The 24,182-nt window shown below is 38.2% G+C and overlaps 1 protein-coding gene across 1 annotated transcript in view; it reads left to right on the forward strand.

The window, feature by feature from the left end:
• Positions 1-1,409: 1,409 nt before the first annotated feature.
• Positions 1,410-24,182, forward strand: part of CTNNAL1 (catenin alpha like 1) — a 37,030-nt gene continuing 14,257 nt past the window's right edge. The window contains exons 1-9 of the mRNA XM_033519372.1: positions 1,410-1,454; positions 2,316-2,505; positions 8,584-8,771; positions 13,525-13,644; positions 15,850-15,939; positions 16,245-16,415; positions 17,436-17,636; positions 19,458-19,544; positions 22,598-22,756. Of these exons, the coding sequence (XP_033375263.1) occupies positions 1,410-1,454; positions 2,316-2,505; positions 8,584-8,771; positions 13,525-13,644; positions 15,850-15,939; positions 16,245-16,415; positions 17,436-17,636; positions 19,458-19,544; positions 22,598-22,756 (1,251 nt within the window). The remainder of the gene's footprint in view (positions 1,455-2,315; positions 2,506-8,583; positions 8,772-13,524; positions 13,645-15,849; positions 15,940-16,244; positions 16,416-17,435; positions 17,637-19,457; positions 19,545-22,597; positions 22,757-24,182) is intronic.

Genomic DNA, 24,182 nt, shown 5'->3' on the forward strand with positions numbered 1-24,182 from the left:
TCAGGGTTATGCAGAACATGTTTGAACTTCTACTGGTGTAAAATGCTGTGGGAGGTAAACTTACAGCCAGTATGTAAACTTGCAGTTTGTTTTAGGCCAGAATATTTTGTATATACTTCTGAGAAGTCGATAACTGTATGAATGTAATATTAACCCAGTATTGGGTTGCTGTATGTTTAAAAGTTGTGACCCTCTATCAGTTTGTTTTTCTTCAGCATTTGGACTAATGCTCTCAGTTGGATTGCTAGCCATGCCTATTCAAGAATTCAACAGCTGGCACTATTAGGTTAGCTGCTGACAGGTATTTTTTAATTCTGTATACCTGACATACTTATACATGACAAGAATTCAGGAAAGCTACATAGTGCAGTTGTTCTTACCATGAATTTCATGTTGGTCAGAAGTGATGGTAACTGTGTGTTTTGAGGAATGTCATTCCTCATCTAAAATGAATCTGAAGATGTTCAGATGTTTCCTCAGTTTACTCTCTATTAGGATTCTGTTATCATCATAAGAACATCTTTTCACTGGAAAGACATCTGGGGTTAATAGGCTTTGGAGTTGAAGTTTGATGATCCAGGGGACTTTTACAGGGACAGATTTGTTGTATGAGCAATATATGTTGTGTGTTGCATGGAAAGACCTTGTGGCTTAGACACAAATTGGAAAAGCAGGGCATATATAAGAAGGCAGTGAGCAGACAATGCATTTCTGTACTGATGTCTTGTACCAGAACAAAATATTCTTCCATTCTCATAGGAGTTCTATAGGGCAGCACATCTCTTAGGTTTTTTGGTTTTTTTATTTTTCTTGTGTGTGCAAAGAGCTCTATGATGTGTTGATATTTCCCATTGCAAAGAGTTTAATTCTGGAAGCTTGGCTAAACCAGCTCCTGGCATTCAAAACCAGCCTCAGCAAGGTGTTAAACAATACCACTTGTTTTTCTTCTCCAGAAAGACGAGTCAGTGATATCTGAGGGGTAATCCTTGGGCATTGATCAAATCATGAAGCAGAACAGTTCCTACTGCTTCCTGCTATGTCATTGAATCTGTAGTGAGCATTACAGGTACAGCTTGTATGTTTCTGTCCCACCACAGGCTTGTCTGTTAGGAGAATGAGTGAATGATGGTTTAATTTTTTTGAGGAGTGGCAAAGACGTCTGTGATCAAGCTGATATAGCTGAGATGTTCAGACACTTAAGTAATTCATGTAATTCTGTGATTCTCTAAACAGACATCTTTGAGCTCCTGGGGATGTGGTTTACAGTTGAGTTCTGTGGGCATTTTTAATGATACTCCTGCTGAAAGGAGCACTTCTGCCCATCTTTCTCTCCTCAGGCTGTACTGTTTCCCTTTTGCCACAAAAAATATTCATGAAGCTATGCAGTGAACCAGACTGGGCACCGGATTATGGGGAAAACTAAAACAACAAGTATCACCTTCTCCACAACTGAGGTTTAACCCACATCAGATAAACTCGTTGCAAACATGAGTGGGAGACAAGGACAGGCAGGATTATTTTGGTTGGATTTTAATGCTGGTTTAGGATGTTTGAAACTACAGAGTTTAATTTCTCTTCTGCTTCTCTCTAGAAGGGAGTTGCAACAAAAAATGTAAAGGTCATGTTTGTAATGCAGTTTATAGTTGGTTGAGAGTGGTAGGTTTGCATACTGTCCTCATGCTCACCTGATGCCTTTGTTGAGAAGCTGCGGCTGCAATCCTGCCTTTCTCCTCTGTGAGGGGAAAGGATCTCTTTGTCTCCTCATGTTTGGGACAAATCTTCAGTCTCCTGCAGCCAGTGTGCAGCTGATCTCCAGTCTGTGTGATTCAAGAGGGAATGTATAGCACTTTGCAGTGGGCAGAAAAGCCAAGTCAGGAGTTCAAAATAGGAATGTCCTCACAAATTGTTTTACTGATAACGTGTATCTAAATGGCAAGTTTTTTCTAAACTCTAGGAAATGTGTAATTGAGAATGTTTAAGTTATGACTATGGTGGATATTTTAATGGGGGAAGGGCTGTGTGTGTAGTGTGGAAGGCTGTTGAGATCCAGGGCAGCTTACTTTAGTACTTCAAATGGGAGTGGAATAAAAATAAAAATCCCTCTTTTCATTTGAGATAAACTGAGCAGATGAGCAACCTTAATTGCACTTCAGGTTTTTTTCATTCTCTGAGAAGTTAAATGATACCTAATGGCACAGCACAAAACTAAATTTTATTAGTGAAGTACTGTAAAAGTGTATTACTGAGTTCAATTCAAAACTTGCCTTTAGTATTAAAGTTAAAATGTTCTAACAAATAATTATTCTTGTTTGCAGATAACTACTCTCATTAATCATAAGGATAAACCAAAGCGTTCAGACAAGACTCTGCAAGCAATCCAGCGAGTGGGCCAAGCCGTTAACCTGGCAGTCGGGAGATTTGTTACTGTGGGTGAAGCCATAGCCAACGAAAACCATGAATTGAAGGAGGAAATGAGTGTTGCCTGCATCGAGGCAAGGAGAGCAGGTATGTAGTTACTCATGAAATTGTACTTGTGCCATTTTTGGCACACTATTTTTAGTGTCAGGCATAATGTAAGAGCTTTATTATTTAATTGCTTAACCTTCCTCTGCTGGTTCATTCAAGGCCTGATCTGTTACCTGATTTTGTCACTTACTTAAATTACTGTCATCTTACGAATAGGGAATGGAATTGTGTGTTGGCTTTGATTTTTATAGGATCATTTGCCACAAGGAATTACTTGACTGCTCTTTTTTATGATGTTACTACAGATAAAGAGCAGAGTGTTGGGAATACAACTTTAAAGTTTATTGCCGCCAAGTTAAAACAGTGGATTATTTTAAATTATTTGAGTGTTATGCTATTAAGGTCACTGAATTCCAAATCTCAGTGTTTGAATGAAGGTCAGTGTCAACCCATATTTCATCAGGACTCAGTAAGATGACTCACATCTGTCATCTGATGACTTGCCTCAGTAGAATAAAAATCATATTGTGCTTGCCTTTTTACTGGATTCCAGTTTTGTTGCAAACTTGCTGTGTGTGTGAATTGAATGTGAAGTGTGGATAATTGAGTTGCCTGCTGTCACTCTCCTTCCCCCAGAAGACTGTCTAGGCAAATAGGGGGGTGCATTCTCTGATGCTGTAGGAGAATGTCAGTGTCATGCTAGAAATTACCTTCCTAGATACTAAATGCTATTCCTCGCATAATATTTCAGTGGCCCTCAGTAAATGCATATTCTTAGATCTGCAGTGAAGGCTTCAAGATGACACCTAGTAGAATGTTCCTTTTGTTGTTAGTGGGATGAGGTTTTGTCTTTTCTTTCAAATACTTTTGGATTATGGGAAATTCTACTTGACGCTTTCCCAATTTGAGCAGGTGGGTGAACCTGCAATTGTGACAGACATTCTGCTCGCTGTGGCTTCAGGGAGACAATCTTGAGCTTCTGTGTGTCTATATTTTATATTCAGATAAATGACCTTTCAATAACCCTTCAACACTAATGTCTTGATGGATGGAGCAGTGTTCTACTCCAAGATGTGGGTTACTGTACTTGAAACTGTTAAGGTAAAAAGGGGGCTTGGGTGGGTGTTTGGCTTTTATCTTTGAAATTATTTCAGAGTCCTGAAAAACTTGTCTTTGCTGTCCTAACTGGTGTATGTCTTGTTGAATCGCTGTTCTGGCCTCAGACTTTGGGGATACAGTTCATACTATTAAATGAAAAAAGAAGCTTAGAAATTTGGCATAGTGCTGTAAGAAATCCTCTGAAAATCGCTCAACAATAAGTCACAATGTCTAGAAACACGCTGGTGGTGAGTGATTGTTCTTGTGATTTGAAGGACTATTCTGGATAAACTTGAGTCTGAAAATTCCTAGTCGCTCCAGTAAACTTGGCTGCAAACAGAAATATCCTAATTTAAAAGCATCCCATTTGTTATGTGAAGCATGTGTTTTCTCTTCAGAGATCCAAGTAAAATGCTGACAAGCCAAAATTGCCAAAGTTCACATCGATAATCTCAGCTGCTGGGAGAGCAGTGCAGTCTGAATCTGTTTCTTGACTTCACTGTTATGCTGTGGTTAAGTATTCCAATCACTGTATGCAGGAGGACCTCAGAACCTAAAAATAGTCAGCAGTACTTTATCCCAGCAAAATACTATAGTTCTTTCTCATTGTAAGTTTTATTTCCTGTGGTTCAGTAATAGCCTCAGTCTAGAGGAGTGAAGATATGGGCTGTTTACATTTCTGTCAGCCTCACATTTACTTTGGCACGGCTCAGTTGTTCCCTGCATTTGAGATCTAACTGACAACTTACATGGGAAATTCAGTGTAGCAAACATGTTTGTTCCTGGTTATTTGTTAGATGGAGGGTTTTTTGTGCCAATATTATCTCTGTGGACTGTTCAGCGTTGGACAAAGTAACATCATCCTTTGAGCAGATTAATTCTTATGGATAAATGTTGTCTGAACTCAGTTTCTGAACATGGTTACTCAAGTGCCATTTTTAATAAGTTTGGTGTTTCCAAGCAGGGCAAAAAAAAAAATCCTGGGCAATTATAGCTAAGAATAGTGACTTGTATTACAGAGCCCTATGTTCTGAGGGCATAGGCAGCAGAAAGCCCTTGCTCTTTATGGCAGGGAATCTGGTAGAGCTGTTCATACTTTTTTTTAGCCAATAAATTAGATTGTGTCTCAGAAATGGAGATTTTGTTAGGCATAAAAGATAGATTTCAACACAAAAGGATTTAGAACATTAAGCATCTCAATTTCTGAGAAAAGTAGGGAGTCTTTAAATCAATTGCGTATCCTGCAGAGGCTTTGAAGGATGACAGATGTTGTATCTGTCTCTTATGAAGGGTATAATCAGTGATCTGAAGTGTTTCAGACTTGTTATGACTATTTCCTTGTAATAAACCTTGTAATTTGATTGACTCAAAAAAGAATCCTAAAGCACTGCAGAGGGTCATGTAGCAGATTTTGCGTAACATTATTCTTGCACAGTGTCAATGTTTACAATGACAGTATAGTAGTGGAATGTAACTTAAAGAAGCACATTTTAGATGCCCATCTGTGATTTTTTTTTGGTCCTTTTTTTCTCTCTAAAACTAGGAAAGACCAGCTAATTTAAAAGAGAAAGCACATGTCAGGAATAAGTGTCATAACTTTTCCAGTATTCACTGCCAGTTGACTACGTAGCCCTAAAGGGAGACATGGAATAAAATAATGGCAATAAATAGCTCTCTCCTATTATTGCTTTGGGTTTTAGTACAGAGAGGGCTAAATTAAGAAGGCTGAAAAATGGAAATTTAAATGGATAAATGGAATCACAGAATAACTGAAGTTGTAAGGGCCATTTTAACTCCCAAGAATGGAGATCATGCAATTTCTTGTACACTTCTCATTTCTTACTTCTTGCTTGTGCCCTTACTTAAGGGTGTTTGTCCACCTTTGCTGTAGTGAAAGTATTTTCTTACGTCTTGTTCTGTGCTTCTTGTTTCATTACCATACATACTGGGATCAGTCTGTGTCTCTCCATACCTGCCCACTTGGGGAATAGATGTAGAGCACAGAAAGCTCTGCCACTGGCCTTCTCTTCTTGGGTAAGAAGAAATTTCCCCTCTTCAAGCTCTCCCCATATGTCACTGGCTCCACTATGTCAGCTGAGGTACTGAGAAACCCAGAAGTGGGCAGGGTACTCCAGATGCTGCCTCACAGGTGCCAAAAGGAAGGGAAGAATCATTTCTGCAGCCTTCCAGGTGCAGCTGGCCATTATTGCTGACCCTGTTAAACTCTTTGTTGACCCCCATGCCTTTCCCCACAAAGATTCCCTGCTGACATCTGATCTCAGCATGTAAGGCTGAGTGGTGTTACTCTGGCCCAGATGTGGTATTTACTGCCCCTGTTGGACTTCACAGATTTTTTTCTATCAGACCATTTTTTTTCAGCCTGTTCCTCTGTCTAGCAGCTCTGCCCTCCACAGTATCAGACACTCACCCACTTTGGTATTGTTCACACACTGCTGAACATGCTGAGTCATCATCCAGGGAATAGTTTTCATGACTCCTGTCAGTCCCAGAGGAACACCTCTGGAAGTTGAGTGCCCAGTGAACTTTGTACCCGTTATCAGCACCCCCAAGCCCAACAGTCAGGTTCATTTCCTACCCACATTTTTGTTGACTTAGTCCACATCCCTTGATGAAGTTATGGGAGATCATGGCAGGGGCCATGCTGAAGCTGAGATGTCCAGCATTCGTTACTTTCTTTTTTTTAAAAGCAGTGTCATCTCATTGTAGAAGGCATTCAGATCAATAATATTCAACCTGGCAAGTTTGTGCTGGCTCTTCCTGATTGTCTTTTTCTGCTTAATGTGGTAATGTCTTCCAAAATTATTTTAGTGGTAGTCCTAGAGGCTGATGTGAGGTTGACTAGCCCACAATTGCCTGAATTTTTCTTGTTAACCATCTCAAGATGGACATGACAGGCGTCTTTCTATCATTTCTACCCAATTGTCATAATCTCTGTCATGATAAGAGAATTACAGTGACACTGAACTGTTTCTTTGACATGCTCAGATGTGTTTTTTGGACTGGTGTACACCCAGCTGGGTGTAGCTTCCCTAGCTCCATCCCTTTACTGTAGCAGGTCTTGTTCCTCATAGCTGACTCCCAGGGCTTAATTCCTGTTCCTGTAGTTGCAGATCTATAGGCAGAGAACAAAGCCTTTGTTCTTTTAACAGAAGTCTTGAGTTTCTGTGGCTGCCTGGAGCTTTTGACAGGCAGATGTTGCAGGTGTTTCAGTGTTCTCTGACAACTCTTTGTATGGCTAGCTGCTTCACCTATGATTTGATTCATCCTCAAGAGGGTGAATCCTACAGCATAAGAAATGGGATAACAGTGTGCTCTTGGTTACCAAAATAACTTTGCATCTGTTTTAATTGTACTCTGTGTGTTTCTACAGCACTTTATGTTGTCACAGATATTGTGAGGTCAAAGAAATAGATTAATCTGCTGAAAAAGGTAAACAAGTAGAGACTGGTGTGAAGTGAAATGAATTGGACTGTGGAGAAGGCAATGGCCAATGTGTTTTACTGTCAAATGATCTTACCTGACTGGAGACTTGTCCTACAGCTTCACTGGGAGTGCACCTGGCTGCCCCTCGCTCTTTGGACTGTAGCTGTACTTTTATAATTCCTCTTGCTTCTATCTGTTTTCAGGGCCTTCAGCTGTGGAACTCACTGTCTCAGACCGTACTATAGTACAGTATATTGGAATGACTGATTATTTGAAGCATGCCTTTTGTGACCTGGCCTGCTCCCAGAAAATGTACTGCCAGTTCCTTTCCATAATGCAATACTATTTTGGCAGCTTAAGGACCCAGGGGATTACAATTATCAGAAGAAAGAAGCACTATGAAATCTGGAGCTCTGTGGTTTGAAGGACTGTCAGGCCTTCCTTGTTCTATAGTGTGTGGTATTTCTGGAGTACCAGAATAACGCAGGTTCTTCAAATGGGAGCACTGGCTTTATCAGGCTTTTGGAGTATTTTGCCTGCTTAGGTGAATTACCTTCACTGAGGTTTTGCAGATGAGTCATAGGGAATTTGATCAAATCTCCTAAATTTTATTTTTAAGGACGATCTGTAGGTCAGGTGTAGGTTGATCACCTTGTCTTGCATGCTAACAGAAGTCATGTATCAGAGCTTGCTCCTTCTCTGGTTACAGACTAGCAAAATGCTCTGTCTTTCCTGTATTGCATTACTATCTAGGGTACTCCAAAAGATTAAATTGGATAGGGTCTGTGTTTCTTTCTCAGATAAGGAACCCATTAGCTGCAGTGGATGTAGAGTTTTTACCTGCATAAAAAATAGAAGTGGTCAATTAAGCCTGTTTAACTATCTATTTAACTAAATGCAAGTTGAATAAAAAGATGGTGATGAACTGAAAATCAGCACTCCTTTGCCTTTTTTTCCTCTCTTGTCTCTGACAATGCTCTGTTTAGTGGCCCTCCTTTGAATGTAAAGTGCACTAGTCTCACAATCATGCTTCAGTCCTCTGAGCTGTAAAGTTGCTGTTTGGAATCTCTTTATTATTCATGCCTGGAGACTTCTACAGGAATAGGAAACCCATAAATTATGGGAATGCTAATTGAAATTTGGAAAGTGGTGGGGAATTTGTAGCTCTTTCTTCCTTGCTGCATCCCACTCTTTCAGTGGATTGATGCTGCAAGTGTGGATATTGGTTTGACTTCAGCTATTAAAATCAGAAAAATGCCTCCCATGAATGTGTTCTCCATCCACACTTCTTAATTCCACCCATCACTCCCTGCTCCCCCCTCAAATAGCTATAGATTACTGTAAGAAAATTAGTGTATGTTACAGATGGAAGAAAAAGGTTGTAGTGAATAGTAATCCACATTTAAATATGGAGAGGGTGCCACCAACAGTCAGTTGAAAGAAGTGAAATAAAAAGAGTTGTAGTTAGCTCTGAAATTGTCTTAGCCTCAAAGGTAAAAGCTAAGAATGCTTAATGGCCCAATATCTTTCTTCTAAGTATATAAAGTCACTTTATTCTTTTTTTTTCCCTTCTAGGTGAAACAATTGCACAACTTACAGATGTGGCAAGCTTGGATCATCCGGAATCTGACAGCCACATAACAATCTTTACAGACAAAACGGGTGTGGTAAAAGCTGCAAGGTTATTGCTTTCTTCTGTCACAAAGGTGCTGGTGTTAGCAGACAGAATTGTTATTAAGCAAATTATAACTTCCAGGAACAAGGTATTGTAGCTTCATTTCTGTTTTGTTTAACTAATACCTGTAGACAGGGCAAAAGATGTTAAATGTGATATTGTCATTGTCTCTCTGGTGGAATTATAAAGTAAAGAGATGAAAATTAATGTCTTGCACATGTTTACTTACCAGATATATGAAAGGGAATGGCTCTAAGTCAGTAGGATAAAAATAACAATTTTCAGTGATTCTGCATTTTATGTCACACATATTGCTTTATTCTTATTATGCTTATGCTGGAAAAGATGCTTTGTTACTACTTATTTAACTTCAAATTTGCTGTGTGGTGAAAAGTGTGTCTATTGGTAAAATGGTCAATAAATCTACTTGCTAATGACAGGATGTTTGTACTGTCAGGATCAAGATAAGGAGAGCATTATGGCATCTAAGCAAAAAGCTGTGAGGAATGCACATAGAAGTCTATACCAGTGAAATGAGGTTTACAGATTAAAAGGTTTTAGTGCAGTTTAACTTAGGCCTTGAAACTTAGGATGAAACTACTTGGTTGGTTTAAATAATGTATGAACACCCATTTAACCTCAAATGTCATCTATTTCATGCAGTGGAGACTTCACTCTCTTGCCTTTAGGATATTCTTCCATTTTTCTTCACAATGTGCTAAAACAAAAATAGAAAGATCCTGTTTGAAAAATGAGAACCTGATAAGGTCTGGGGTTTTCCATTAATTTTGTGCTTGTAATCAAGATTAGTGCCCTTCTTTCCACTTTTGACTCCTCATACTGTCGCTATTCCTTTGTCCCAGTTTACTTTCCAGACCCGCCAGTCTCTTTTGCAGCACCTATATCCAAGACACTTAGTTCAGTCCAGGATTCAAAACCAGTGAAATTACCTACTTCTCTCTGGCTTTAGACTTGGCAGCACTGATCTGCTGTCTCTGTGCTCATTTCTTCTCCCAGTGGTTGACTCAGTTGGTAGCAGTTTCATCAATATTGGTTTGCTGGAGTTCCTTGCAGCTTTGGTCTTTTTTTGCACTGAAGACCAGAATGGTGCATTTAATAACTTTTGCTGCTTTTCTGCTGTCGTCTGCAGGTCTGCAGTAATCCTAATATATTTACCTTTCTGAAAGTGGTGGGTTTAGGCTGTGGAGTAACTGTGCAAATGTGTATCATGAAAGGATAAGGAGGGATATATCCTTCCAGGAGCATTCTAGGTTTCTGATAATTTTAAATATATATGAAAATATTGTCATTTATACACCAATGTAAATATAGTAAGCATAGGTGCAGCATTTAATTTTGAAGGCATTTCAAGCAATCTCATAGTCCACAGTGTCTCTGACTCTGACTGCCATAGTCATAGAGTTGTAAAATATCCTAAGTTGGAAGGAACTCAAGTCCAACTCCTGGCTCTGCACAAGACACCCCAAGAGTCACACCATGTTCCTGAGAGCATTGTCCAAACACTCCTTGAATGCTCAGCCTTGGTGCTGTGACCACTTCTCTGGGGAGCCTGTTCCAGTGCCCAGCCACCCTCTGGGTGAAGCACCTTTTCCTGATATCCTGCCTAAACCTCCCCTGACACAGCTTCAGGCCATTCCTTTGGGTCCTGTTACTGGTCCTGTCACATAAGAGATCAGTGCCTGCCCTTCCTCTTCCCCTCATGAGGAAGCTTAATTGCAATGAGGTCTCCCCCTCAGTCTCCTGTTTGGCAGGCTGAACACTCTAAGTGACCTCAGCTCCTCCTCATACAGCTTCCCTTCGAGGTCCTTCCCCATCTTCGTAGCCCTCCTCTGGACACTCTCTAATGGCTTCATATCTTTTTTATATTGTGTCACCCAGAACTGTCCCCAGCACTTGAGGTGAGGCTGCCCCAGTGCAGAGCAGAACAGGAAAGTCCTCTTCCATGCCTGGCTGGCCATGCTGTGCCTGATGTCCCCCCGGACACAGCCAGTCTTTGTGATCTTTGGGTTTTAGTGCATTTTCCTTTCTGTGCATAGTGCACATTTGGGAAAGTCTGCTTTTGTCTGTGGTAGCGGTAGAACAATGCACATCTCTAAGACCAGATTAAACTAATTATGGTGTCTTTTACAGGCCTAATATTTATATATGCCCTAATTTTTATAGAGCACACTCCTGAAAAGTGTGTCAGACACCACTATGACACATAACAAAGAGGTTCTTCCTGTAGGAGACAGGAAGTGTGGTAGTGGGGTAATATGGATAGGAATTTAAGAAGCACACACAAATACTCTAAGACAGTGTAGCAAATATGGCAAAGAGGATGGAAAGGTAGGAAGAGAATCATCACTACTGCCAACTAGAGAAGATCCTGGCTTCTTGAAGTGCGTCACTGTTCCAGAAGATCTCAGTTCCATTTTTATCTGAAGAGACTGAATGCCCAATGTTAAATTTCTATTGCCTTTTTTTTTTTTTTGCTGCCTATTTCTTTGCACCTTTTTTTTTTTTCCCCATTGTCATTGTCTTCCTCTTGTGAACAAAGAGTCAATCAAATGCAAAGGGTAGAAAAACAGATGAGTGGTTGAACATCTAATCTCTCAGACCAACAAAGTGATCAAGATCTTCCAGAATGTTGATCTGTTCTGGAATCCAGCCTCTGGCTGATGATTCCCAGTGATCCCCTTCCTGCTTCCACATTCTCTGCACCATATATGCTGTCCTTGTGTTCTTGGATCGCATACATTTTCTCCCATACCTGCCCACATCTTTCCTACCTTACAAAATCAGTTTTGTTGTCCATCACACTTAGTCACTGCATCAGTGAGCTTAAGGTTTTGCTCCACTCACTGTCACCAGTCAGGTTAGGAGAGCCAGAACAATAAGCAGGGAAATGACAGATAGTGGGGGAGTTGCTGCACTGTTCATTTTGGATCAAAATATGGATGTGCCCTGAAGTGATGTCAGCCCACGACTGCTGTCTGCAAGGCGACATTCATCCTGCAGCAGTAGCTGTCCAGTAAATACCTAGTGCTAATTTAGATGTTAAGAAGAGCTTAAAGCATTGGTTTTTTTACATTTTTTTTAACCTTTTAATTAAAAATGTATGTCTTAATTGCTATCTGCGTGTTTCTTGTTGAAAAAGTTTTAAAATGAAAAATTTGGAAGACATCACAGGTACTTTGCATTGTATCAGCATTTGAATAAGTTTTAGACAAATTTAGAGCTGTCTACACAGTTTTTCGGAATGTCAGCTCTGCCTGGGATGTCTAGAATTATTCAGTGTAATGGAAATGCATGTGCTTTCACTGAAATTTTTATTGGACAAGAAATTTGTCATGAGAGAAACAGAAAACTTAACAGAGTTGTTTGCAACCAAGGTCATACTCATAAAGTACTACATTTGCTTAAACCTAGAATAGTTGAGCATCATTAATATTTCTTTTTATCTATTTTTAGAAGAGAAAGTTGGACATTAGCTTGTATGTTTTATCCACATTTACTTTTCTGCATCCTCACTTTCCCATTCCTGTGGTTCTCTCCTTCTTTCACTCCCATACTGCTATTTTCACATCTTTATGCATCTCCCTTCTAAGTCCTTTGTACTCCAGCCTTTCTCATGCATCAACACCACAATCAGGAAAGGTCCTTGTTTCTGCAGCCTTTGTGGAACTGTCTGTCCAACATAATATACTCAGATTGCTGTAATATAATATAAATATATAAATGTATAATATAAAGTAATATAATGCTGTAATATAATGTAATATTGTTTGATAGAGCAGTGAATTCCACAGCGGTTGCAGCGTTTAGTGGGACATTTGCTTTACTTAGGTTACAGCTGAGATTGCTGCTCTGCCACAAACAAATGAGTGCTTCTAGGAGAGTTTGGCAGGGAAGGGGGAGTTTGTCATAATCAGGTGTGTACACTGCTTTTGTAGTTGTGGGGAAGATACTTTTGGCATAGAAAAGGAAAAATCAGTCGAAGATTCTCCCTTTCAAGTACAGTCTGTTAAATTTTCATGCAGCGTCCTATCACCAGTCTGAAAGACAATACAGAACTGCTTTGTGTTTTCCCCTCTGAACACATTTAGTGGATTTGAAAGATCACCTTGGGATCAGCAAGTGTGTGTCTAACCTGAAAAAGCAGATGTTAATTTCTGTTATAATCCATAATGTAGTGACTTCACAGGATACCTTCAGTAATCAGTAATTTATAAGCTGTATGATAGTCTTTGCTGAATGTTTAAAAAAAGGCTGATTTTACATGCTTTAATGTATCTGGAGTAAGAGCTTGATACAACTTGGGTATATTTAGTTCTTTGTTTTATATGCAGCTAATAAAATTTTCCAGAGTTAGAGTTCTTATGGGAAGTATCAAACTATGTATTCACTTCCAAACTCTTTTGTTCAGTTTTGTTGAATTCTGCTTTTTTCTTTTTTTTAATATACAGAGCCACTGAAACATGCCTGTGCAACTGTGATGTTAGACTTTAGAAGTTAGGCATCTGAAATGGAAAGTTACAATGCAGGGTTATAACATGGGGATATAATTTGCACTTGTCACTGTCATATTAAATTTAAAACCACATTTTTTCCTGAATCTGGAAGCTGAATCCATTAATACTCTTACTCTTAATACTGTGAGGAGCAAGGAAAATGTTTTTTGAGGGCTGACAACAAATGACTCACTTAGAATGACGCATGGTAATTAACTTCCATTTGATTTCTGGCTGTTATTAATGCTTAAATAGTACTTCTAGTCCAATGATAATGTTTTTTGTTCAGCATCTTGATAATTTATGGTATTTTCCCTTATCTTGAAGGTTCTTGCAACAATGGAGCAACTAGAAAAAGTCAGTAGTTTCCAGGAGTTTGTACAAATATTCAGCCAGTTTGGAAATGAAATGGTGGAGTTTGCTCATTTAACTGGAGATCGGCAAAATGTAAGTATTAGTAAGAGATGTTGCACAGTATTATCTTCATCTTATTATCAGGAAGGTATGGGTTCTTCTGGGATGATAATAGAAAACAAAACAATTGCTGGCATCCTGTCTCTGGAACCTACCCTCTCCTTGCTCCAGCCAAAACATGCCTTTTGATTTTAAAGCTCAGCCTGAGCAATGTGGTTGCGCTGTTTGCCCTGCATATCTTCCAGAAGCCTGGGTGTGTGTTATTTGCACTGTCTTTTGGCTTCAGTCACTATGTTTTGGCTCTAACTTTTCTCATTACTCCGGTAGAGAGTCTGTTGTTACTTGACAGAAATATTTGATGTTTGCATGTAGTGAAAGGATCTCATTATTTTAGAAAACTCCAAATGGATTCTATTAAAGAATCTGCTTGGTGGCTTGTTAGAGTTTGTTTTTTTATTATTATTATTATTATTCTGGAATATTTTTCTAGGTTTAGGTCAAAACTTTCTTACATTAGGGCAATGAGTTCTCACATGCAGCTACTCTTTCAAAGCCTTTCATTCATACAGGAAGCTTTTTTCCCACTACTTCCATGTAAATATAATGATTTGCTGAGGCTTAGGACTTCTGCTGTGACCTCTAGTTGCTTTCCTTTGATACTCCAGTCCTCTGTTCAGAACTAAACCAGGGTTTGGTATAATTATACAGAGTCCATAATATCCAGCAAAATTGAGAATTCATTTTGTATAACCAAATTGACTGGCATCATGTGTTTCCTTTTACTGTGGATGTGTGTATGCTTGGTGTCAGAGAACCATTACTGCGAAAGCTGCTTAAAATTAAAGGAAATACCTGCTTAGAAGTGAACTCTTTTTTCCCAGAAGTATTTTTTCCCTGAAGCAGTTGTTCCTTTGAAAGCGAAACATGCATTATTAGGAAGTCGTAGTCTTTTCAACTATGTTGGATTTTCAGTGGTAAGTGGTCTTCTGCTCTCCCCTCCTTGCCTACTTGACTCTTTTAGAAAGAGTGCTACGTTACCACTTTTTCAGTTGTGTCAGGACTTCCTTGATATGCTCAGTTTACAATGTGAAGACTACTGTCTGGCACTACTAGTTTCATGGGGAGGAAAAATCCCACATAGTATTTTTAAGTGTGCCATAAATTCTTGGGTGCCATCAGATTTATCAGTGTAATGTCAGAATTTCAGAAATCAACTGTTTCCTTGTTTGATTGTTTTGTTGGTTTGGTTTTCAATGTGATTTTGATCATAAAGATTTTCTGTAGTTGCTAAATACAAACATAAAAATGCCAAAACAGACTGCTGCTGTGATTTATCTGGGTGTTTTTGTTAATCTAGGGTATATTAGGATTAATATTATATATATATTATTATATACATTAGGATCCTGTAAGCCTTTAACCAGTCTCATTCAGTTACCTGTTTGACAGTCAGATATCACTCAGCTGTCTTTGTGAGCAGTGACAAGATTGTAGTTGGAGCTTTCTGAGTTCTTCCCCTTGTTAGAACCTCTTGCATGTTGAGGGATTCATGTCTACCCTCTTCTCCCACACCTGGCTTTGGATTCTCAACTCTTCTGGTTTGATGAGCTTTGCTGGGGGTATAGTTCAGTTTTGCAGATGTAGCCATCTTTCCCTGGAAAGTTCTTGATAAGTTTCTGTACTCAGAGCAGAGAAATACCAAGGAATTGCTTTTTCATCCTATTAAGGCTTCTTTTATTACTGGTATTTAGCAAATATAACTCTCAAATAGACAAAAGATTTAGTTTACATTTCCTCCATTGCAGTACAATGAAAAGCAGGTGTTCTCTGTCTCTACCCTACCCTCCCCTCCCCTCCATTTCAAAAAATACTTCTTGTCAGCTATTCTTTTCACCTCATTTTTGTCTTTTATGAATAATGCTTTATGATAAAGGTATCAAAATTAGCAAGAGTTTATATAACATACTCTGTATCTTGGAGTTCTTCCTTCTTTGAAATCTGAATTGAAGAGAGCCAAGAATAAATGCATCAATTAAAATCTGTCTGAAAAGTAAGTTCTAGATCATGAGTTAGGCTGGAAATAGCAGTTGTCAGAAATTTGAAAGCTTTCTCACAACCCATTCACCTGCATGAGAGTTTCCTTTTTCCAGTCTCACAAGCAGTTACTATTTAGATACTGCGTAATATTTAGGTCTCTCTTTTTTCTTTTTTCTTTTTTTTTTTCCTTTTGGTATTTAGGATTTGAAGGATGAGAAGAAAAAGGCTAGAATGGCAGCATCTAGGGCTGTTCTTGAGAAGTGCACTATGATGCTCCTGACTGCTTCAAAGGTGAGTTGGTGCACCCTTACACAACTTGGCTAAATCACAAAGGCCGGCATCTGCCAGATGAGCTGACTTCTCCTCTCTCAGCCCCACTTTAGATTTCATGCTAAAGAAGGGTGTAAGTGTAAAGAATAAGGAAAGAAAATCTTTATATTCTAAGTAACAGTGTGAATTTGACTTACCAGCAGTTTAACAGAAGGAGTTCACCATCTTCCAAACACATTCTTTAGACCTGCCATAGCAGGAAGCATTCATTTCCACATACTGCATGTCTACTCTTTCATAAGAGTTACTTTGCTTTCTTTAAAAAGACTTGTCTGAGGCATCCAGACTGTGAATCTGCTCGTATTAACAAAGATGGAGTTTTTCATCGGATGAGACTAGCTTTGGAACAGGTCATAGAAATTGTAACGGACTCCAGACCAAATGGAGAAAGTGAAATGGCCCCCATCAGCATATATTCTGGCATCAAAGAATTCAAGGTAGGAGCAGAAATAATATTATTTTCTACAGGCAATAAAATACCTCTTAAGTTGGAGTTTGGGGTGGGGGGGAAAAAAAGGGGTTTTAAATTTGAGATCATGGAGCTGCATCTCTTCAGCAATATTGACTTAAATAACTGTCCCAAAATGTTAAAGAATCTGTCAAGAGGTGGCTATATTTTAATAGTCATTGCCAAAATACACCTCTCCTTCTGAATCAGTATGCATTTAGAGCTCTAATACTTTGTTGAGGTGATGCACTGACATTGAATAAACTGAAGTATCAGGATCTGATCAGACCTTCATTGAAATAATTTTTTGAGAATTCTTCCTTTGTAAGTGATAGTGTTTTTAAATCTGCACACAAAAATATTCATACAAACATTTAAAAGAGTAAACTCAAAAGAAATGTCATTCAGAAGAAATCTTCTGAATTGAAATTGTATCCTGTAGCTCAGTGGACTTTTTTCCTCGTAAAGGCTTTTCTAAATTTCATACTCCATTAAGAACAGTTAATGAGCAACCATGGCTTACTGCTTTTGAGCCTGAATCACTTTGATTCAATTTATTTATCTATTTCCCCTCTTTAAATTTCAACTGAAATTTTTTGAGAGTGCCCCAAAGTATTCAATTTGCTACATACACATTTTTAGAAAACTACTCAAAATGGATTACATGGATGTGGAAAGATCAAACAAAATCGGAACATAAATTTAATTTCTGAAGTTTACTGAACTTAGAAACTTTTTATTGACAGCAGTAGAACAGTGGTGTATTTGGTGTTACTCCTGATGAAGGGCTAGTGAGCTCCTCATTGTATTATCACTTTTAAAAAGTATCCCAAACCCCAAACTGCAGGTCTAGACACAGGCAAATTATTGGATTACTTTGAAAATAAGAGTATAATTTTAAAAAGCACTAAGGAGAAAAATAAAATATAAAATGATGGATCTGCTTTCTGCATTTGTGTCACAACTAAATCACGTAAATTCTCAAGGAAATTATGTGCTTCTTTTTCAGAATAAGGTGGAAGGTCTACGTGAGAATCTTTATTTTCTCTCAAAAGAGAACCTTTCAACAATGCTGGAAGTTATCCTGGAACATACAGAAGACTTCACAGACTCTGCCTATACCAGTCATGAGCACAGAGAGCACATTTTGGAGCTGTCTAAACAGGCTAAAATGGAACTAGAGCAGCTGGTTTCAGTGTGGATGCAAGCTGTAAGAGCTTTTTAGCAAAGTAAATCTTTTCACCTCTACTTTGAAAAGAAATTTTGAATGCAGTCTTTCTTCTGGTCTAGGAACAGAGAGCTGAGTGTATTACTCACAGTGGGAGCTGATCAAGGAAGCCACAGTTTGTTCTGTGCTTCTCAAGCTTCCATATGTTCTGTCCTCCCCCTATGCCAGTGGTATTGCTTCATTGATTCTTTCATGGCTAAATTAGGCTACTGATGGTAGTAGACTAATTTTAATGAAGATGTGAGTGGAGACAAGGCAGTGAACAGAAGTATCATTGCACAGTCTTAAACACTGAAGTCTTTTGGTGGAGTAGTTCAGAGATTTCCATTGTCTTGATCCCATAGCAGTGACCACAGTTTTCTTTCTTGTTTTCAACAGAATATTGGAAACAGTTAAACTCTTGGAAAGGAAAACATTGTAAAAATATTGACTGTTTTTGTTTTTTTTAAATAGTGGAGAGAGAAGAGAAACAATAAGACAGGCTATTTTTGTTTGTCCTATTATACATTATTTAAATGATGTTAGCTTTTAGAGAAGAAGCATGGTAAGCCTCTATCATTTGTCTTACTTGTTCCTTGAAAATGATAGAAGATACATGCAAAAGGGGAGGCAAAAGCAGAGATGGAAAATGCAGCTTCTGATATTGATGCTGACTTGTTTTCAGTCTTGCTCCTGGGAATATGTGTAGCCCAAAGTCTTATTAACTCTGAAATATGGCAGATGTGTCCTGGTACAGGATATTTACTTAACTGGGTGTATTTCTTACTAGAAAGCATTTTTGTTTCTTTTTTCCTCTTTGAATCAGGTACTGCAGTCAGGTGTTTTTAATGCAGTAGTGTAGTTTGAAGAGCATATAAATCTTACTGGTAATACAAAATGTTGTTATGACAAACAACACAGATACAGAAAATGAATTGCATAGACTCCCTTCAACTATAGGAGCTAAACCTGTGTTTAGTTTGGTGTTGGTGGTTTACTCTGGTAGGCAGCTGTGCAAGCACTGTTCAGCAATAACACCATGTTGTCAGCATGCTACGTTTATAAAGAAAATTAATTCTACCCCAGCCAAAACAAGGACTCTTGGTTATTTCTAAGCTCTATTACTGCTGGAAAGTAATCACCTCTAAATAATTTACAGGCTACATTTCAAGAGAGAGAAATGAGAGCCTAGTACGAGATTATGCATATATATGATCTGTGAAAATTCTTGGGCGTGTACATGTGTGCTTATGCATTAAGTATTTTCATTAATAAATAACCCAGTCTAGCTGTGACTAGACAAAGTAGCAGATAAAATAGTAACAGCTCACTGAAGTGGATTTTTGTTTTCAGCTCAACAGCTTCATTGCAAGGTGAATGTTCTGAAGAATCATTTTATAATTCAATATAGAACATTTGGTGTATAGCATTTTAGGTACCACTTTATTTTAAAAGGGTGTTTATATTAAAAAAAATGCCTTAAATGGTTGTTTTACTTTAGGGTGGTCAGGTAGAAGATTTCTGGCAGATGTCAAGGAAACCCTTTTCCTGAAAACTCAGTTAGATTTAGAAAATAAATGCATGTTGAACACAAGCAGTCAATCAGATTGCATCACTGTTGGGTTTAGATTTAATTTGGTGATAAATATTTCTATAAAATATTTTTTTGAGTAGAATATACACAGGCTACACAAGTGAAAGAATTTCATCTAGAAAGAAAAGGCTGTCTTCTAAAGCTTCTTGAGTTAATGACATGTGATGTGAAGGTGAGGTTTGCTGGTTTTTTTGTGTAATGTCTTGTTTTTTTCTTTCTTTGGTTTGTAGCAAAACCAAAAGACAAAAGATCTCATGGAAGACTTGGAAGTAGCCATTTTAAAAACGTGCCAGTGCATGAATGAACTTAAAAGGGAGGTAAGTGCAGCTTAAGCAAGATAAGGTTTGACTTATAAGCAAGATAAAAGTTTGACTTTCTTATTTTTTATATGTGAGGATGTAAAATGGAATCCTGTATCCCAGAGGACTGTTGTCTGTTTATAGACAAGAGTAACCAAATCAGAATAACATTATGGAGCTAGCTACATCATGTTTGTCCTTACTGACTATAAATCTGTTGGATGAATAGGCTCATTGCTAACTCGCAAAAAAAAGAAGTATTTGGAAATAAGCACTATGTGTGTAATCATTATTTTAAATGTAAAGGCAAACTTCCCTTGGGGGTGGATGCATACATCACTGTTTGTAAATACATTTTCTTCTAGTATGTGCCTAAATTAATATATTACATTTGCAGTTTATTTGTATTTAACCTGTCCCATTGATTTCCTTATCTATGACAGGGCCTTATACTCAGGGCTTTTTTTTTTTCTCAGCAGTTGGCAGCTGTGTATGTGTCTGTGGTAAATCATTATTCTTCTCCTAAATGCAAGTGTGCTGAGGTCAGCTTGCATACACTCATGGAATAGCTGCCTCATTTGGTACATGAGATGGACTGCACTTGCTGCTCAGGGTCTTCACCCTACCTACTAAGGATAACATTGCCGCCTTGTCTGTTCTACAGAACTGAAGGAAATACAGAATCTGGTTTCTGGCAGCTTCCTAAATATTTGCACATTGTTCAGCTATTTTTTCAACTGCTTCAAATTGCTGTTCTTTTAAACAGATGGAGAAGTGAAGATTAAGAACAGTGAGAGTTTCAACACAGAGCAGTGCAAAGATGTTAGAGAAGTGTGGTGAACTTATTTAGGCTGAGCTGTCAGCTGCCGTAATTGGAAAACCTCAACTGCTGAAAAAATCACACTCCCCTTTTTTACCATAGGCAAAATGAGAAGTTTTGTCTTCTGGACTATAGTTCCTGCAGCTATGCTGAAGATTTGAACTGTGCTTTCAATCTGTTTCAGTTCAATTGCACTTCTGCTGTCAGACAGAGTGTTGGGGTCCAGAAAGTGAAAGATACAAAATTTTTGCACTATGATTATGGGCTAGTTTGTAATTTGGTCACCATTATGGAGGAAATGAGCAGCAGAGGTTTTCTAAAGTGACATTGACTTTGGAATGTGAATTGCGAGATTATCCTGTTTGAGTAACATTGTTCCCAGCTGCTCAATGAGGTGGAAGAGTTCCCAGTTAAATTAGGATGTGACTATTTAATTGCATTGATCATAAAGCCACAGGTGGCAGGAATATGTTGTGTGAAAGAAGGGATTCAGAAGTAAGTTCAGAGAATTATGTAGTTTTTTTGTTCTTTGTGTAGTGATTGAGTTGATCCCAGAATGGCCATGCTTTTGTACAAGGCTGAAAGCTGTCCTGTCAATCTGACTTGGGGTGATTCAGTGTTTCAGTCAGCAACTGGGATTTCTACTGGTTAAATTCAAATATTGTGACTCTAATTAAAAAGTTCCTGATAGCCTGAGTGGCTGAGAACAAAAGACAGCCTCGTTAAAGTAGGTCTCACTAATCTCTGCCTTTTTATGGAAGAAAGAGAAGTTATATTCCTTTCTTGAGTTTATTTTACTGCTAATGATCAGAGACAGCATTAAGTAGAAGTATATGTATATTTTGGATCAGGATGAAAATCATCTCTATTGAAAAGGGGATCTCTGTGTAGTCTACATGTAAATGAGAATTTCCAGTTTCTACTTCAACGTTACAAGCCTTTCAGATAGCCTTTCTTCAGAGCTGACTTCATTTCTGGGATTAGTGATTTGTGCTAATTTTTAATGCCATGTGAGCAATGTTATATAAATAGTTTGTAACAGGTTGTCATAGGTGTTTTTTCACCCTCTAAAAAAAAGTTGCAGCAGGTTTTGAGGCAATAATTCAGTTGCCTTGTCTTTTGTGAAATTAAAAAACAAATCCAGAAGAATTTAATTCTGGATGCACAGGAAGGACTGCTAGAGGAAAGGGGTAAAAATGGAGTTCAGTGAATTAAAAACCCCAAAATACCATTCCAGTAAACACTCTTCTCTACGGAGAGAGTTCCAAGCTCATTGCATTCATAAGAGCTGGAAAAATACTTCCTTTTGAACACCAAGTTCGTTCTGTACTCAGTGTAGTCCAGCAAAGTGAGTGCAATACAAGACTTAAAATAGTCCTATGAGCATACTCCGCTGTTTCTAAGGAGGTTGCTATTTTTTTTTATTGGTGCTACCAATATTCTTAAGATGAGGCTGATTGCAGGGCACAGGTAACTTAGTGACTAGTTTCTAGAGCTAGCAGCAGCTGTCACTGATAACTGTTGTCAACCACAGTTCTTCACAGCATGATTTCTGAGTGTGTGTCTGGATTTAGGGATGTGTTTAAATTAAAAGCTGCTTCTCCCTGCTTGTTGGGAGTGTAGGGAGATTGTTTGAGACTTCTCCAAGACCCATCTCCTTGTAGAAAATGTGCTTTATGCTTTCCTATGGTTGTGTCATGATCTGAATATATTCAAGCTTTTCTTTGCGACACTGATAAGTCTAATATCTAATCTGTTATAAATTCAGATTTGTGTGGCTTCAGTCTGATTCATACAGTTTAATTAGTGTTCTTTATGAGAACTGGAGTGGCCATTGTGCTTTGCTTATGCTGAACTTGATGACCCACAGATTCATGCACCTGAATTTTCCCCAGCTGTAACATAATCAGAAAGCAATGGTGTGATAACTTTGTGGCCTCATTTTACCAAGTTGTTCTTTTGTTTCTCTCCATATTTCATTGTGGAGTTGATTTTTCTTGTTTATGGGGGGAGGTTTTTTTATTTATTTTTTAAATTTTTTTTATTGTGGTGGATTTTATCTTTATTCTTTGAATAGTAATTGAAGAAATAAAAACTACAGATAATAAGAAAGCTGTAGATGAGCTTTCATGGCAGTAATTTTTTTGCTTGAAAAATTAATCTGTCTCTTAAGCTTGTTTGACTTGGTACTGGATAGATTTTTTTTTTTTCATTCTGTGGCTTATTTCTTCTTCTTTTAATGCTACTCAAGGTCCACAGTGCAGCAACATCTCTGGCAGCAGATCTTCTAAAATACCATACAGATCATATGGTTCTCAAAGCATTAAAAATCACAGGAGTAGAAGGAAATCTTGAAGCTGTAGCAGAATATACTTGTAAGCTATCAGAGCAGAAAGAACAGCTTGTTGAGGTGAGTTCACAGCTCCTTTCAATGTATAGGACACTTAGAAAATGAGTGGCTGGATTTACATCAATCTGTTCTTTAGGAAGGCTTTGGTCTGTGTTTTTGTCATTGTATTTTATTTTCCTAGTATGCTGTTGAATTTTATATTGTTCTTGTCAGGGTCCGAGCCAAAGATGTCACTGTGGCATGCAGGTGTTGTAGAAGGGATTTACATTTGTGCCCAATTCTCCTCATGAGTCTAGACTCAATCTGTATGTAGACATTTGGCCTAAAATATGAATTAAAAAGTAAGTTTCTAGATCCAAGAGGAAATGATAACCCCTTTCTTTCAAGCAGCAGGCATCCAGCAATAGCAGAATCCAGGTAATACAAGAATGCTGGAGAGACAGTTAAGTTTCTTAATGCAGTGAGTTTGACTTTTTGAAGATGAGTCAAGAGGGCCACTGAAAATCTTCCTCTTTTGTGGAAAGCAGTGTGTGCAGGGGATATCAGCCACATGGACCTTGGTGTTGTCTCCCTCACAGACGAGCAGAGGTACCTATGCCAGCAGGAGACATACAAATATAGATCACTTTGATCTAAAATACAGAGATGCCAGCAGATGTACTTGAATGGTATCCAATCCTCATTTCTAAAAAATTATGATTACAGGGCTTGAAGATTCCTCCCAGAACTATGAATATGCACAAGCAGCGCCCTTGAACTTCCAGGATTGGGAGAACAGTGCTTTGAGCTCTTAATTTCAGCTCTAATGTCCCTTTGATCTGTGGCTATTCAGTGTTCCAGTGAGACACTAATTTTTTCCAAGCCTAACCACGAGGTTAAATGGTGCTTGCATGTGCGACCTTATAGCATGTCTGATGATAGATAGTGTAATAAGTTTCATATGTGCTGTCTCTGTCTTACAAGTTCCTTTTGATCTGAAAACTTCCATGCCCCTCCTTGACCCAAAGTTTACTCTTAATCTTCCTGAAAAAAATCCAAAAACAAAAAGAAACCAAACAAACAAACAAACAAAAAAACAAACAAAAAAAAAAGGAAACAATATTACTTCTTTAAACTAATTTGAAACTGATTTACTCAATGATAATTCAGACCCCTGAATGATGAAAGCCTAAATTTTCCACATGGTTGTTAATTGCTGAATAAGCCTGTTCTGCTAAAGTTATTTATGCTGCAGTTTTCCCAGGATCTTTATGTGTTTACTTTCAGTTTTATTCAGTCATAAATATATGAAATCGTTTTTGTTTCACTTTAATTTAATTATTAAGACTTTTCTTTCTCTCAGTGGTTTTCCACACCTTTCAAGTCAGGATTTAACCCCATTTTTTTATTGTTAATTCTCCCTGAGAAGTCCCCAGTAAATTTCTGAAAGGACAATCAATAACTTAGTGTTTGCTTGTGTGTATTTTCGTATGTGCACCTTTTCTCA

This window comes from Parus major, chromosome 2 (assembly GCF_001522545.3).
Source record: "Parus major isolate Abel chromosome 2, Parus_major1.1, whole genome shotgun sequence".
NCBI classification, from domain to species: Eukaryota; Metazoa; Chordata; class Aves; order Passeriformes; family Paridae; genus Parus; species Parus major.